Source organism: Ricinus communis, chromosome 5 (genome assembly GCF_019578655.1).
Source record: "Ricinus communis isolate WT05 ecotype wild-type chromosome 5, ASM1957865v1, whole genome shotgun sequence".
Lineage (NCBI taxonomy): Eukaryota > Viridiplantae > Streptophyta > Magnoliopsida > Malpighiales > Euphorbiaceae > Ricinus > Ricinus communis.
The window spans coordinates 21795580-21810178 of record NC_063260.1 but is presented as its reverse complement, the minus strand read 5'-3'; the positions used below and the strand labels follow the sequence as shown (position 1 = coordinate 21810178).

Genomic DNA, 14599 nt, shown 5'->3' with positions numbered 1-14599 from the left:
ATTTAGTCTACGAATGACGTGATAGACTAAGTCTATCTAAAATGCACCCAAAAAAGAAAAATAACATGACACGCCTTTGCACTTCACCATTTATATATTTATATATAATAGAATAAATATAATTTAAAAGGTCTCATATAACTCTTTAAGTTTAAAAAAATCGAAAATTTAATTTAATGGGCTAGGGAGGAGAAGAGTTATAAATTGTCGTAGCTATTAAATTCTATAAATAATATAAAACTTAAAATATTAAAATATTGTTTTCTTCTTGGCAAATTCTTTCACATAGATAGGTATATAAATCAATATATATTTATTATTTGAGATATAAAATGTTAAAGATAATTCTTTTTTATATATTTCTAAGTATATAATTTAGTTTTATCAATTCATTATTTTTTAAAAAATTTAATAATAATAATAATAATAATAATAATAATAATAGAAACAACAAAAAAAAACCGACTACGTCCCTCTTAAACTCTTAAATTAATATTGTTTTGATCTCAAATTGTTTACTCTGCAGGATACATGCATGTATATAAGAATAAAATAAGAATGTTTGCTATTAATAATCATACTGCGGATATGAAGAATTAAGATAATTAGTGTATACTTGTGATACGCGTTTTAAGACATAACTGATATGACGTATGTGCCTGATTCGTTTGTTGACTTTTAGCATATGTATTGAGTTTAATTAATTGACTTTCTGCTAAAGAAAGATGATCATTTTAGTAGAGGATAGAAAGAACAAATAGAGAGAATAAAACAATATACATGGCACTTGCAAGCATATGATATATTATACAAGCAAGAAGACAAAGACTTTTTGTGAAATAAGGGTTTTGAGAAACCTCACTGACCCACATTCTAAACGTTTCTTTATTTATTAGTCCAGTTACATTTATCACCATGATGCAGTAGCAGATTCTGAATGGCCCTTTCAATTTTGAGATTCTTCCTGATATAAAAAACTCACTCATTAGCACGACCATGTTTAACTAAACCCATGACATTCACGAAAATGTAAAGGTAGCGTTTTAATCATAAAAAACAAGCTCATCCTAATATATATATTTATATAAATTTTATAGCACAATTCGTTTAATTATAAAATATAATCCACGAAGAGCATCCAAAAAAATATTGAGTGCTGAAGTTTGAAAGGTACCTGACGTCGACAGCATAGTATTATGTGGGTTGGTGGGGCTTTTAATTGAATTCTGTGCTAATCTCAAATCTGATCCAATCTCAAAGCAACTATGTACCTGACTGAGGTAAGAAGGGATAGCCGAGGTAACAGGGCTAATTCTTTTTACAAGTTTTGATGTCTTTTAATCTCTGTACTCTGTTCTCTCTCAACTCTCAAATATTTTATCTGTTACTGTAATTATGATGTCAAAATTGGAAGATCAAGGCACTACATAGGATGGTGAGTGTATGGAAGCAGAGAAGATCACATAAGCAATTCCACAACAAAATACTATGGTTAGCATCCATCCACAAATGAACTTCATTAGAAGTTTCCAATTCACGTTCTGCATCAAGAAATAGAAATTAGCCTCGACAAAAGATAAAAACAGGACATTTAGCGTCCTATGGTACATAAATTTGTAAGAATATCTTACCCGAAGGTCATCAGCCATTCCAACTCCTAATAAAGACCCAATAAAAGCATGGACACTTGAAACAGGAAGATTCAATTTAGTGACTATGATGATTGCCGCCACTGAGGAAAGCTGTGACACCAAACCTCTTGAGTTACTTATGTAGGTGAACTTCCCACCTAGGCAATTAGTCAGTCGCCACCCGCATAGAAAAAATCCCATTGCAGTAACAAATCCACCAATTGCCCTGAACCACCATTTCACATGTACATTATCCTGATAGTATCATATGCAAGGTCAGTGTTGGATAAAGAACAAGAAATTACAGGTACTAGCTCGAACTATGGCTAAAATATTAAGAATCGTTATTTCTGGATTTGAGTGTCACTGTTATAGACCATGGAGAAATTATTGTGCTAATCTTACCACATTTTGTCCATTTCCGGAATATTTAGCTCTATGCTCAAACACATCAAGAATGGCTCCGTATGGACTCACCACAGCTGAAACCTCAGTAACAGATTGGATGAACCTGCAATTGTATCAAAGAAAAATGATGAGTTTCATAAAAGACATGGCGCAAATATAAATATGAGATCCGAGGATTTTAGATACAAGAATCAGCATACACGAATAGACACGAAGCAAGAAGATGTGGAAAACTGAAGTAGTCTTCTATCTCATCATATTTTTCAGCTAAAGCGTGTCGAATTAGAGTTAGTCTGTCATACTCCAAGTCCTATATTCCATTTTGAAAATAAAAAACTCAGATCGACTTCAAGCTTACGTACCATTGCAACTTATAACTCAAATGTCATATAAAAGAAATAATCTGAAGAATGCATGATAGCAGACTTACTGGCCATACAATGGATTTTGCCAGTTCTCTGATGCACCTAGAGGCATTTGCAACTAAAGATGGTTTTTCAATTCTTTGAAAGTTTCTTGTCTGAACCAATCTATTTGGTGTAGACTCAAGCAGCTGCTTGAATGGTGCTGATTGACTTGTAGTTGCGGTGGTAAATTCAGAAAGTGATTGTGTCTGCTCAGAGTTTTGGGCTATATCCGGCGAGGCCCAGCTTCTCTCTTCCTCTTCATAGACTGTCTCAAGAATTCTCATCTGCATAAACTCTTTCAATACATCTTCAGGATCTTCTTCTGTCTTTTCTTCTTCTTTTCCGACGTTTCTTTGGTCCTGATTTTCTTTGTACTGTTGATCCATGGATCCATTTTGTTTTTCGGACTTGTAATTTGGGACGGTATTGAGCTTTTTCATTGCTAGAGGAACCATCAGAACCTATTGTCAAGCCACAATTCACTCTTAGACAAATAGAATGGAGAAAGAAAGATAATAGTAATAATAAAAGATTGCTTCAGGAAACATGAATTATGACTAACTAAGAATTTAGTGTACATAAGTTTACCGAAGACAAGACCACTCCAATGCATACGGCCACTGAAACAGAAATTATCGCAACCCATCTATTGACAGATACAATCTTTCCTATGATCTGTTGTTCAATTAAAAGAGCCAAGCAAGTAATTAGGGGAATCAAAATCAAATTGGAATTAATACCTAAAGGCATGAGAGAATTAAACCTGAAACATTACAAAAAGGCAAAGGAGTCCTGCTGATATTCCATAGTCAATAAGAAGGAAAATGAAAATCCTTTTCTCTGCATTTTCCTGACGAAGCAGAAATGCCTTCAAGAGAGTGAAGAAAAGGTATGAACATAAGCAGGCTACCAATGGGGCAACAGTCCATTCAAGTAATACCCAGACCAGTCCGCCACCATTAAAACTGTGTCTGCCATTCTGCATTAGACTATCACTTAAATTGTTAAGTAGAACAAAAAAGGGGAAAACAATTCCATCAGTTCATTCATTTGACAGAAATTTGTTAGGTGTTTGATCTTATATTGAGAGATAAATGTTCATGTTCTCTTACCTTATTCCACATTGGAACGTAGCTAAATCCTTCGTTAACTAGAAGGATACCTAACAGAGCACCATGTATCGACTGCAGAGATGAGACTGGCAGCTCCAAATATGTTGATAGTGCAAGCCAGATTGCTGCACAATTCAGAGGCTAATAGAAGTCAGATAAGATAAACAAATGTATGAGATGTAACCTTAATCTATTTGAAACTGGCCTAACCATTTTTCTTCATTGCTACATCAACGTAGGATATTGACGTGATAAAACTGAACTAGGGTTGGGACTTGGGTACTCACCTGTAGTGGCAAGAACAACTACCATACTCCACATAAGAAAACCTTCATTTGGTTGATTTTCTTTAACAAACTGCATTGAAACAATTTATTTTTGGCGCGAATAGACATAACAGCAAGAATGACGACAAGTAATATATAGGAAAGGAAAGCCGGTTACTAAATCTTGTGTAGGGAATATCAAGTACATCAGAGATTAAGGCATTAACAATGTGGTTGCCTGCAAATGCTGCCGCAGGGGCATAAATTAGACAAGCCATAATTAAGGCCTTGAAAAGGCTCAGTGCTCCTGATCCTATCGGTGTCGAGAACTGCAAGTTCAAACAAGATGAATTTTCATAAGTGGGGATGTGAATTCTTACAAACGAACCAAGTGCATCTTTGGTATAACATGATTGAGTTTAATTACAGAAAAATTCAAGCAGAACAATTAACTGAAACACCACTAGAGCTTTAACCAAACAGACTCTTATCAACTATCAAGCATAAAGATCACATATAAATACAGACCGGCGCAGGCAGATTGTTGGCACCAGTCGAAAATGCCACAGCAACTGCAGCAAACGCTCCGAATATTGGTATCCATGAATATGTCTCTTTCCACTTTCCGATGACTCGGATGGCCAATTCTATCGGAATTTTATCATTGTTTGAAGGCATCATATAATGCTGAAGTCTATGTTAGTTCTATAACTAGAGTTTATAAGTACGAGGAACAATAAATAATTAGAAGGGACTAACAATTAAAAACTTGCATTGTTCGTAACTAATGAACATTTTCAGGTTTTTGTTTGTACTAATTCATTCCTTGTCTCTTGTTTTGTGCATTTGGCGATATTATTAACTGAGTACATGATTCATTGTTTTCCCCGTAAATTCGGTTATATAATATATATATATACACACACACACTTTTCTTGTACATACTTCTTGGTCATTGAGAACTACAAAATTTAGGTTTGGACAAGAATGATTGCAGAAAGAAGATTAGTTAGCTGATTCATAACTTTGTTGATTATAGTTTTTCACATACTTCCCATGTTAAAAAATGCACATTGGCTGACCCAAAAATCGTCGTTCTTGAAGGTGATGAGCTATCAACCATTAATTAAAAAGACAAAAGAAAAAGATGCGATTCAATTATTTTAGCTGGTAAACATAACAGTCGGCCATCTGCATAGGTACTTACAATTAGCTGTCCAGAAAAGCTATGAAATGTAATATTGTACTGTATGATATGATAACTATATATAACTATATATGTATTGAAGAGTCATTTTTATACCGTACAACTCAGGGGATAAAAGTTATTAGATACATTTAAGAATGCACATGATGAATATTAAATAAAATATTAATTTTTGATACATCAGAGTGTGCTGAATAATTTCTTACAACAGAATCTATATAAACTTTTTTCTTTTTAATTTTTTGAGTTATAATCTTAAGACTTCACTTCTAATCACGATCTCATCTCATCTTACTATTACATTAAGACACAATTACTATTAGACTAAGACACAAGACAATTTTGTATAGCCCTGTTTGGTTTCACATGTTGGCAACATTAAATGGCATGTATGCATATGAAGAGTGTTTGGTAGAATTTATGTTCTTCTCCCTCTCGGGGTGCATTATAAGGCAAAACTTATTTCCCAAAGGACGAAAAGACTGTTTGCCTGAAGGATAGGCAGTGGGGGACCAAACCCTAAATGTACAATAGTTTTTGTAATGTCTCTGTTACTCCGGACACCAAGACATGCATGCCATAATTTATACTCACTTATAATCATGCCACTGAAATTGTACTAGCTCATTCCATTTTATATAAAAATAAAAATCATAAAGCTGTCACATTTTTGTGAAAATCGAGCTACCATTGATCCATTCTGCATATCTTTATATAACTCAAACGATATCATTACATAATAAAGGATAGATTTTATGGGTTTTTTCTAAGAAAAGCTTGAATAGGTTAATAATAAATTAATTTTAATTTGGATTTTATAATTAAATATAATTTAAATTAAATTAATAAATTTTTATTTTTTATATTATAAATTCATTTATATTTTTATATATATTCGACATGGAAGAATTTTGAGGCCTCAACCATGAAAAAACAAGAAAGCATAAATAAAATAATATGGGACCAACTAATCCATTTTATACGTGGAAAGGAGACGTAGATGGCTAAGCATAAAAGAAGATTCCATCACTACCAAACCAGACGGCTGCAACTTGGAGATTCTTTAATGTGTAAATTAACTATGCTTAAAACTTAATTCAACCGAACATTTCATCTTTTTGGCATATTAATCGTATATATTATGTTTATCATATTGCTTTCTGACTCATTAGGAAAAGAAAACTTTTATATCTTCTTGGTTTGTCAATTTAGTGTATCATATACATCCATAAATCACTGATATGGAATTACCGCGCATTAGCAACTTTATTCGATTATATAACTACTCGTTGTTGTAACAATATCGATTCATCTTTTTATTTTTCTCAAATAAAGCCTCCTTTCATATATCATAATAAAAAGAAGACAAATCAATCTATGCACATGCAAAATATTATCTATTGTATATTCATATAAATAGAGATATTTATCATATATCTAAATAAAAATATATTATAAAAATAATAATGAAAAAAGTATTATTATAATTGTAGAATTATTTTTCGTTCTAAATTATTTTAACTTGGTTGACTCGTTATTATTATTACGATTATAAACTCAAGTTGATAGATATAATTTAATAAAAATTTAAAATTTAATATAATTAAAAATATTTTAAAAATAATAATAAATTAACTATTATTAAATTTTTTTTGATTTTTTTAAAATTTTAAAATTTTATTAATATAATAACATTTTAAACATATTTATTAATTAATTAATTTTAGTATTATATGAATTAAGACTATCAATATAATTAATATCTTTAATTTTATTTTATAATAAAAATTAATTTATTATTGAATAATAATATTAAAAATATTATTTTAAATATTATTCTCTAGAATTAAAATTATTATTTGATTAAAAATGAATTTATTAGTTAATATAATATTAAAATATAATTAATATACTAATTTTTAAAATAAAATAAATATTATTATCTAATTAAAATTATTTATTAGTTAATATAATATTAAAATAAAATTAGTATTTTATTTTTTAAGATTAGACTAAGTATTAATTAAAAATGTTACTTATTAATCAATAAATTAATAAAAAATTATAAAATCACATATCAGTTTGAATCTCGAATGTCAAAAATAAATATACATATTAAAATAAAAAATTTATCTAACATACATTAAATAGATATACATTAAAAAAAATTATAATTTTAAAAATTAGTATATATATTAATATTATATATATAAATTAATTCTAGGTATTATATATTAATAAAAAATCTATAAATAAAGAAAAAGCCCTAATGGACACCATCTTCTTCAACGCAGCTCCAGCGTCGGATAAATTAGGTAAGGAAGAGAGCATCATTAGTCAAACTACGCGCGCCAATCTGGTCACAGGCAAAACAATTCTAATTACCATTAAACCTTCAAGCCTCCAAAATAACTACAAAATCGCCCACTTAAAAATAAAATCTAGTAGTACTGCTACAAGGCCCATAACCATAAAGGATGAAAATGACATTTCCTTGTATGTGTGTGTGGTAAATCCCCAGCCAAAGAATGCGCACATGCTGCCACTGCCACCAACACACTAACCCATTACCCACAGCTTGGAGCACACCGTGTCCCTCCACGTGCCACCTTGCTGATCTCATTGATGACGTCATCATCAGGCCATGTCATCATCAACTGTTTTGCCTTATCCGCAAAAGAAACTCTCAATTCCACGTGGCAAAATCATGTAGAGGGGTGTGGTTGCTTCCTGGTCCCACCTTGGGTATATTCATGCACCGCTTGGACCACAATAACGCACAGGGGATATGCTTTTTTTTTTTTTTTCCCTTTTCTTCTTCTATTATTATTGTTATTTTTATTATTATTATAAAAAAATTAAGAAAGGAATTTCGAATTTAAGGGATATACTTGTTTATCCTTCCATTTCTTTTCCTTTACCAATCTTTTCTATTTATTTGTACATCAAAAATATTAATTTTATAAATTGACCTATTATTAAGATTCAAAATAAAAATTTCCATCTTTTTTTAGATCACTATAAATTTAATATTATTTTCTATGTTGATTCCTTAATTATATAATAAAATAATAATAAATTTAAAAATCTCAAAATAATATTAATATATCTTTCTCAGTAAAATGATAAAATTTACTGAAAATATAGAATTTTAATTATATGACATTTTATTATTATAAAAATTATTGGTTAGTTTTTATTATTTATTATTTTTTAATATAAAAATTATTTATGAATATTAACTTTTATTGATCTGATTGATAATTATTTTAGTTCTAATATTTTTAAAGTATTTGAATCTTCAAATATATTGCTAGCTTGAGATATTTTTACTTATGTGTATAGTGATATACTTCAAATAAAAAATTAATTTATATTTATTAATATTATTATAAATAATTAATTATGCATTATAAAGAGTTTATCAAAGAAAATATATCAATTATTAAAAAATATAATCATTTAATATTAACTAATGAATTTTATCTTTTGTGAAGGAAAATGATTAGGAACATCTAGCATAAAAGAATAAAAATTATTATTATATAATTTCTTGAAATGTCACTAAATAAGTTTTCATTAATAATTAGACAATTTGTTTCATTACTTGGAGGGACATAAAACCTCGTAAAGCTCTAAAAACCGGTATATATATAATATAATCAAGTAATCAATGAAACAAAAATATGAAAAAGAAAACTTTAATATACGGTTTTATTGGTGAAAATTGAAGACTAATAATCTAATGTTGGTACGACAAAAACATGATTGGTTAAATGTAACGAGCCTACGAAAAGAAGCATGTGATCTTTTCGCTGAATGACGTGTGGGACCAGAAGACACCTGGTTTATCGACACGTGTCAAAACTGACTTACTTACACATACGCACCTGCCTCAGCAGAAGGGAGTAGCGGCGCGTGACACAAAAGACTCAACAACGCCAGCTGGCATTGCTGGGTAGTCTACTGGCCGACCTTATCGTCTTATTTTTTTAGATAAAAATAAACATTTTTATTCTATGGTTTTTGAAAAAATAAAAAGGAAACGAATTGTATGGAAAGAGAAATTGTTATTGCGACTCTTGAGAAATAGAGAGGACCAAAACCTAAAAAGTGAAACCCTAGATTTCTTTCTTGTGCAGATAGAGAATTACCCAATTCTTTTATTTGATTTTTTTATTTTTCAGATCCAAAGAGAAAGACACAAGCTTCCTTTCATTTCCAAGCTGAGGTTAGTTCTTTTTTTTTCTCTTTTTAATTGGGTTCTCAATATTTTTTAATCTGTTTCTGTTTCATTTGATGTCATATATTATTTGCAGTTTGTGTTGATTCAGTTTTTAATGTTAAGCTATGGTTTTTTCCTTCTATTTTCTTTATTTTCCTTTTTAAAGATTTTGCGTGTATCATTTGGATCTTATTTCTTGATCGGATATTGTCTTATTGGAGATAGTCATTGATTATTGTGTGATATTTTAATTTTCTTTCACATGATGACGTTTATTTTTATACCCTTTTCAGATCCTGCCCTGTTATTGTTATTTCAAGGGGAAAGCAATATTCAGTTCTGTTTGTAAGCTTGCGATCTTGTGATAGATTTTGCGAGCGAGTTGTAAAGGGTTGTTTTAAAATAAGATTGTGAAAATGATGTCAAGATCATATACCAATCTCTTAGATCTAGCCTCCGGAAACTTTCCCGTAATGGGTCAACCCCGTGAAAAGAAGAGATTACCTCGTGTGATGACTGTTCCTGGGGTCATTTCTGAGCTTGATGATGATCAGGCCAATAGCGTGGCCTCAGATGTACCCTCTTCGTTGGTTCAGGACCGTATAATCATTGTGGCTAATCAGCTACCGGTAAAAGCTAAGCGCAGACCGGATAATAAAGGATGGAGTTTTAGCTGGGATGATGACTCTTTGTTATTGCAGTTAAAAGATGGTTTGCCTGAAGATATGGAGGTTATATATGTTGGTTCTTTGCGAGTTGAAGTTGATATGAGTGAACAAGATGATGTGTCGCAGCTATTGCTGGATAGATTTAAGTGTGTCCCAGCATTTTTGCCTCCTGATATTTTGTCCAAGTTTTATCATGGGTTCTGTAAGCAACATTTATGGCCACTTTTTCATTACATGCTTCCATTTTCGGCTAACCATGGTGGAAGGTTCGATCGATCTTTGTGGGAGGCATATGTGGCGGCAAATAAGATCTTTTCACAAAGGGTCATTGAGGTTATAAACCCAGAGGATGACTATGTCTGGATTCACGACTATCATTTAATGGTGCTGCCGACATTTTTGAGAAGAAGATTTAATAGATTGAGAATGGGTTTCTTTCTTCATAGTCCATTCCCTTCATCTGAGATATATAGGACGTTACCTGTGAGGGAAGAGATCCTTAAGGCACTACTGAATTCAGATCTTATTGGTTTTCACACTTTTGATTATGCACGTCATTTCCTCTCTTGCTGCAGTCGAATGTTAGGTTTAGAGTATCAGTCAAAGAGAGGTTATATAGGGTTGGAGTATTATGGAAGGACGGTGGGAATAAAGATCATGCCTGTGGGGATTCACATGGGTCAGATTCAGTCTGTGTTGAAACTTGCAGATAAGGAATGGAGAGTAGGAGAGCTTAAACAGCAGTTTGAAGGGAAGACTGTTTTACTTGGGGTTGATGATATGGACATTTTTAAAGGTGTCAATTTGAAGCTTTTGGCAATGGAACAGATGCTGAAGCAGCATCCAAAGTGGCAGGGCAGGGCAGTTTTGGTACAGATTGCTAACCCTGCAAGAGGAAAAGGGAAAGATTTGTTGGAGATACAGGCTGAGATACAGGCAAGCTGCAAGAGGATTAATGAGTCCTTCGGTCAACCTGGCTATGAACCAATTGTGTTCATTGATAGGCCAGTCTCTCTGAGTGAAAGAGCTGCGTATTACACCATTGCTGAGTGTGTTGTAGTGGCTGCTGTGAGGGATGGGATGAATCTTACTCCTTATGAGTACATAGTGTGCAGACAAGGCGTCTCTGGGTCAGAATCTAGTTCAGAATCCAATGGACCTAAGAAGAGCATGCTGGCAGTATCAGAGTTCATTGGTTGTTCTCCTTCACTCAGTGGTGCGATTCGTGTCAATCCATGGAACATTGAAGCAACTGCTGAGGCAATGAATGAGGCTATTTCAATGTCTGATTCGGAGAAGCAATTGCGCCATGAGAAACATTACAGGTATGTTAGCACACATGATGTTGCGTACTGGGCAAGAAGCTTCTTCCAAGACATGGAAAGGACCTGCAGAGACCATTTCAGAAGACGCTGTTGGGGGATTGGCTTAAGCTTTGGTTTCAGAGTTGTTGCACTTGATCCCAATTTCCGAAAGTTGTCAATTGATGCCATTGTCTCTGCATATTTAAGGTCCAAAAACAGGGCTATATTATTGGACTATGATGGAACTGTAATGCCTCAAACATCCATCAACAAGAGCCCGAGTCAAGAGGTCATTTCTATTATAGATACTCTCTGCAGTGATGCAAAAAACACTGTGTTTGTTGTCAGTGGAAGAGGTAGGGACAGTTTAGGCAAGTGGTTTTCTCCTTGCAGGAAGCTTGGAATTGCAGCTGAGCATGGGTATTTCATGAGGTATGGTATTTAATCCTGTTACAGCCTCAATTTGATACTAGTTTACTCTTTCCACTTTTGTCTCAATAGCATGATGTGCCAGGTGGTCTGCGGATCGGCAGTGGGAGACTTGTGGGCAGACGACTGATTTTGGATGGATACAGATGGCAGAGCCTGTCATGAAATTGTATACAGAGTCAACTGATGGCTCTTCTATTGAGACCAAAGAGAGTGCCTTAGTATGGCATCATAGGGATGCTGATCCAGGTTTTGGTGCCAGCCAGGCCAAGGAGATGTTGGACCATCTCGAAAGTGTGCTAGCAAATGAACCTGTTGCTGTAAAAAGTGGTCAGTTTATCGTGGAAGTGAAGCCACAGGTAAATATATCTGCTCCACTTGCAATTAGCAAACTGCATCTGACTTTGTCTATATCAAGTCTCTGGTGGTAACATATAGTTCTAGCTGCAAACTTCTAATTCTGTAAAAGAATTACATTTGCTTTTTCTTTTTTTAAACTGCATTTTTGCACAATAGCAATGTATTTACTGCCAAATCAAAGATTTCAATCTCATCTTTCTATGGTCAAATAAATGAATTTGCTTGTTTGCCCCATGTAGTAAAGGGATGGAATTGGGTTATGTGCATAGACAGTTTTTGGGGTGCATGGGGTTGGAGAAAGTCAGGAAGTGAGAAACCAATGAATGTGGCATGATTATTTGCTGTCAGTGTTTATAGAAAATATGCATTAACTAAGTAACCCAGATTAATAGATTGTTTATGAAAATGGTTAAAATTCTGTGCCTCTAATTTTAGATTACGCTGTATTTCAAAATGCGATCAATTTTAACATCTTTAGATTCACATATTATGGGTTAGTTAGTTGAATAGTTGAAAATCTGCATAGGTTCAAATCCTGTTCCTTAAACATGCTTTCTTATTTATTTAGATTAAACTATTGTTTTACTGTGAATATTAATGTTTGTAAAATTCCTGTTCTATAGTTTGATTAGTTAAACGATAAGAGCTTCAATAAGAAAGCGTGCTTATGTCCACTCAATTGAGGAAGCTCATAGATTATATGACATCTTGCTTGCCATGACTGACAGACAGCTGGTCTTTCCAAACAGTCTGCCATCAGCTTGAAAATAAATGAATTACTAATCAAAGAATGTCATTTTCATAAGCTCTTTTTGCAACTAATACCACAAGGGTTTGGATAATTTTGCCGTGTTGCCTAAGAGACCCACATGCTGCTTTTCTATGCAGTTATATCAATTTTAACTTCCCTTGAATAAAGGGTCAACCTAATTGTTGACATCTAGGTGTGGATATATATTTCATAGGTCCTATTTTAAGTACTTCAATGTGGCTTGAATTAGGAGTAGATAATTGAAGGGGACGTTTTGATTATGGTATTTAATGCAGGGAATTTTAGTTTCTGTATCTGACACAATTGGACTTTTTTTTTTTTTCAGGGAATCAGTAAAGGTTTTGTTGCAGAAAAGATCTTTACATCGATGGCTGAAAATGGAAGGCAAGCTGATTTTGTGTTGTGCATCGGTGACGACAGATCAGATGAGGACATGTTTGAAATAATTGGCAATGCAATATCAAGTGGGGTCCTTTCTTCAAGCACGTCTGTTTTTGCCTGTACTGTTGGACAAAAACCAAGCAAAGCCAAGTACTATGTGGATGACACAGGTGAGGTTATAAACATGCTTGAAGCTCTTGCTGAAGCTTCGAGTCCATCCCCCTCTCCACCAAATTCCCCTTGAGATCTTCTTTGCCGCGGTATAAGGTCGCAGCTCCCTTAGCCAATCGGGGAAAGTAAACCAAGCTGGCGTGTGATTAAGGTGACGAATCATTTTGTGCTCTTGTTGGAAGCGACATTGCATGGCCTTCTGGTTAATTATCGAGGCCAGTTGATAGAGATGGGGTTTGCTTGGATTGTGAATGACATAAACAGTGAATAGTTGGAAACAGCATTGTTGCCTTAGAAAAGAAAGAAATATTATTTTTTTGAACTCGAGCAACTGGGGTTGAGGAGACGGTGAATTCATATGTGAAGACTGACTTGGAAATGAAACAAAATTCAAAATAAAGGAGCATGTCTGGAGGCCACCTTTTGTAGGATGACATACGCGGTGGGGCATGAAAATTCAATTGCAATCTTGCCAGGAAGTAATTCTGATGGTGGGAAGTTGAACTTTTGGTGGTAGCATAAGCAGAATATCAGCTGGTTTTAAGTTGCCCTGTTGAACAAATGATATACTGGTACCAATTTTATTTTATTTTTCTTTCTTAAAAAAAAAAAAGGGAACTTCGGAGTGAATTTTTTTTTCTTACCTTTTTCTTTTTACTTCTATTAATTGCATTGCTAGTTAAATCTGTAAATCTATAGTAAAATTGGCAATTTTAGTGGTCTTTTTGCAACCACTGTTCTGAACGATCGTACTGTGATAATTTGTGTTCAAAGTTATCAGCATATGTTGGCATTGTTTGTTGGAGAATTGTAAAGAGTAGTTAATGCAGTACGGAAGAAATGTATTTTACGAGTTATTATCAGCATTAATTTGTGTAATCCTAATGTGGTGGTCGTGGCAGAGACTTTTAAAGGGAAGAATCCCTCGTTCTACCAAAAAGCATTTCCAAGATAATATTTTCCATAGAGTCTTTGAACTGAAGAAAGAAAGGAGAGGGAATCGGACAGCTAAACATATAAATATATTACAGTAGGCGACCAAAGTGAACTGAAGAAAGTAAGGAGAGCAACTAAAATGTTGGAGCCATGGGGTAGGAATGAGCCTTCCTTTAATCTTATTTATAATGGCATATTAATTTTGTTACATGAATGTATGACATGTAGTTGCAGTTGTCCAGATTGGAATTATTGATTGGAATTCTAATTCTAATGTGGCCCTGCCCAAGTAATTTAAGACTTTGTCTCATTCATGTGTCAA

General features: G+C 33.2%; 2 protein-coding genes across 2 annotated transcripts; one reads left to right on the top strand and one right to left on the bottom strand.

Annotated features, from left to right (window-relative positions):
* Window positions 1–1534: 1534 nt before the first annotated feature.
* On the bottom strand, window positions 1535–4537 carry LOC8275176 (sodium-dependent phosphate transporter 1). The gene is made up of 11 exons (XM_048373602.1): window positions 4353–4537; window positions 4031–4153; window positions 3846–3915; window positions 3559–3683; window positions 3210–3314; window positions 3035–3121; window positions 2470–2907; window positions 2240–2349; window positions 2037–2142; window positions 1585–1886; window positions 1535–1541 (listed from the first exon to the last, which is right to left on the bottom strand). Exons 1-11 carry the CDS (start codon window positions 4503–4505, stop codon window positions 1535–1537), a joined length of 1626 nt encoding a protein of 541 aa, XP_048229559.1. The 5' UTR covers window positions 4506–4537.
* A 4495-nt stretch (window positions 4538–9032) lies between these two features.
* On the top strand, window positions 9033–14198 carry LOC8275177 (probable alpha,alpha-trehalose-phosphate synthase [UDP-forming] 7). Its single transcript, XM_002522209.4, has 4 exons — window positions 9033–9262; window positions 9550–11660; window positions 11743–12016; window positions 13115–14198. The coding sequence occupies exons 2-4, from the start codon at window positions 9673–9675 to the stop codon at window positions 13412–13414; spliced, it is 2562 nt and encodes an 853-aa protein (XP_002522255.2). The 5' UTR covers window positions 9033–9262; window positions 9550–9672; the 3' UTR covers window positions 13415–14198.
* Window positions 14199–14599: the final 401 nt, after the last annotated feature.

What these genes read in the sequence shown, in the direction of transcription:
- LOC8275176 (XM_048373602.1), bottom strand. Translation starts at nt 4,505, where the DNA reads ATGATGCCTTCAAACAATGATAAAATTCCGATAGAATTGGCCATCCGA. An exon ending in CTTGCTTCGTGTCTATTCGT is followed by an intron (nt 2,143 to 2,239) that starts GTATGCTGATTC and finishes ATACAATTGCAG; the next exon opens with GTTCATCCAATCTGTTACTG. An exon ending in CCGGAAATGGACAAAATGTG is followed by an intron (nt 1,887 to 2,036) that starts GTAAGATTAGCA and finishes TGATACTATCAG; the next exon opens with GATAATGTACATGTGAAATG.
- LOC8275177 (XM_002522209.4), top strand. Translation starts at nt 9,673, where the DNA reads ATGATGTCAAGATCATATACCAATCTCTTAGATCTAGCCTCCGGAAAC. An exon ending in GAGCATGGGTATTTCATGAG is followed by an intron (nt 11,661 to 11,742) that starts GTATGGTATTTA and finishes ATGATGTGCCAG; the next exon opens with GTGGTCTGCGGATCGGCAGT. An exon ending in TCGTGGAAGTGAAGCCACAG is followed by an intron (nt 12,017 to 13,114) that starts GTAAATATATCT and finishes TTTTTTTTTCAG; the next exon opens with GGAATCAGTAAAGGTTTTGT.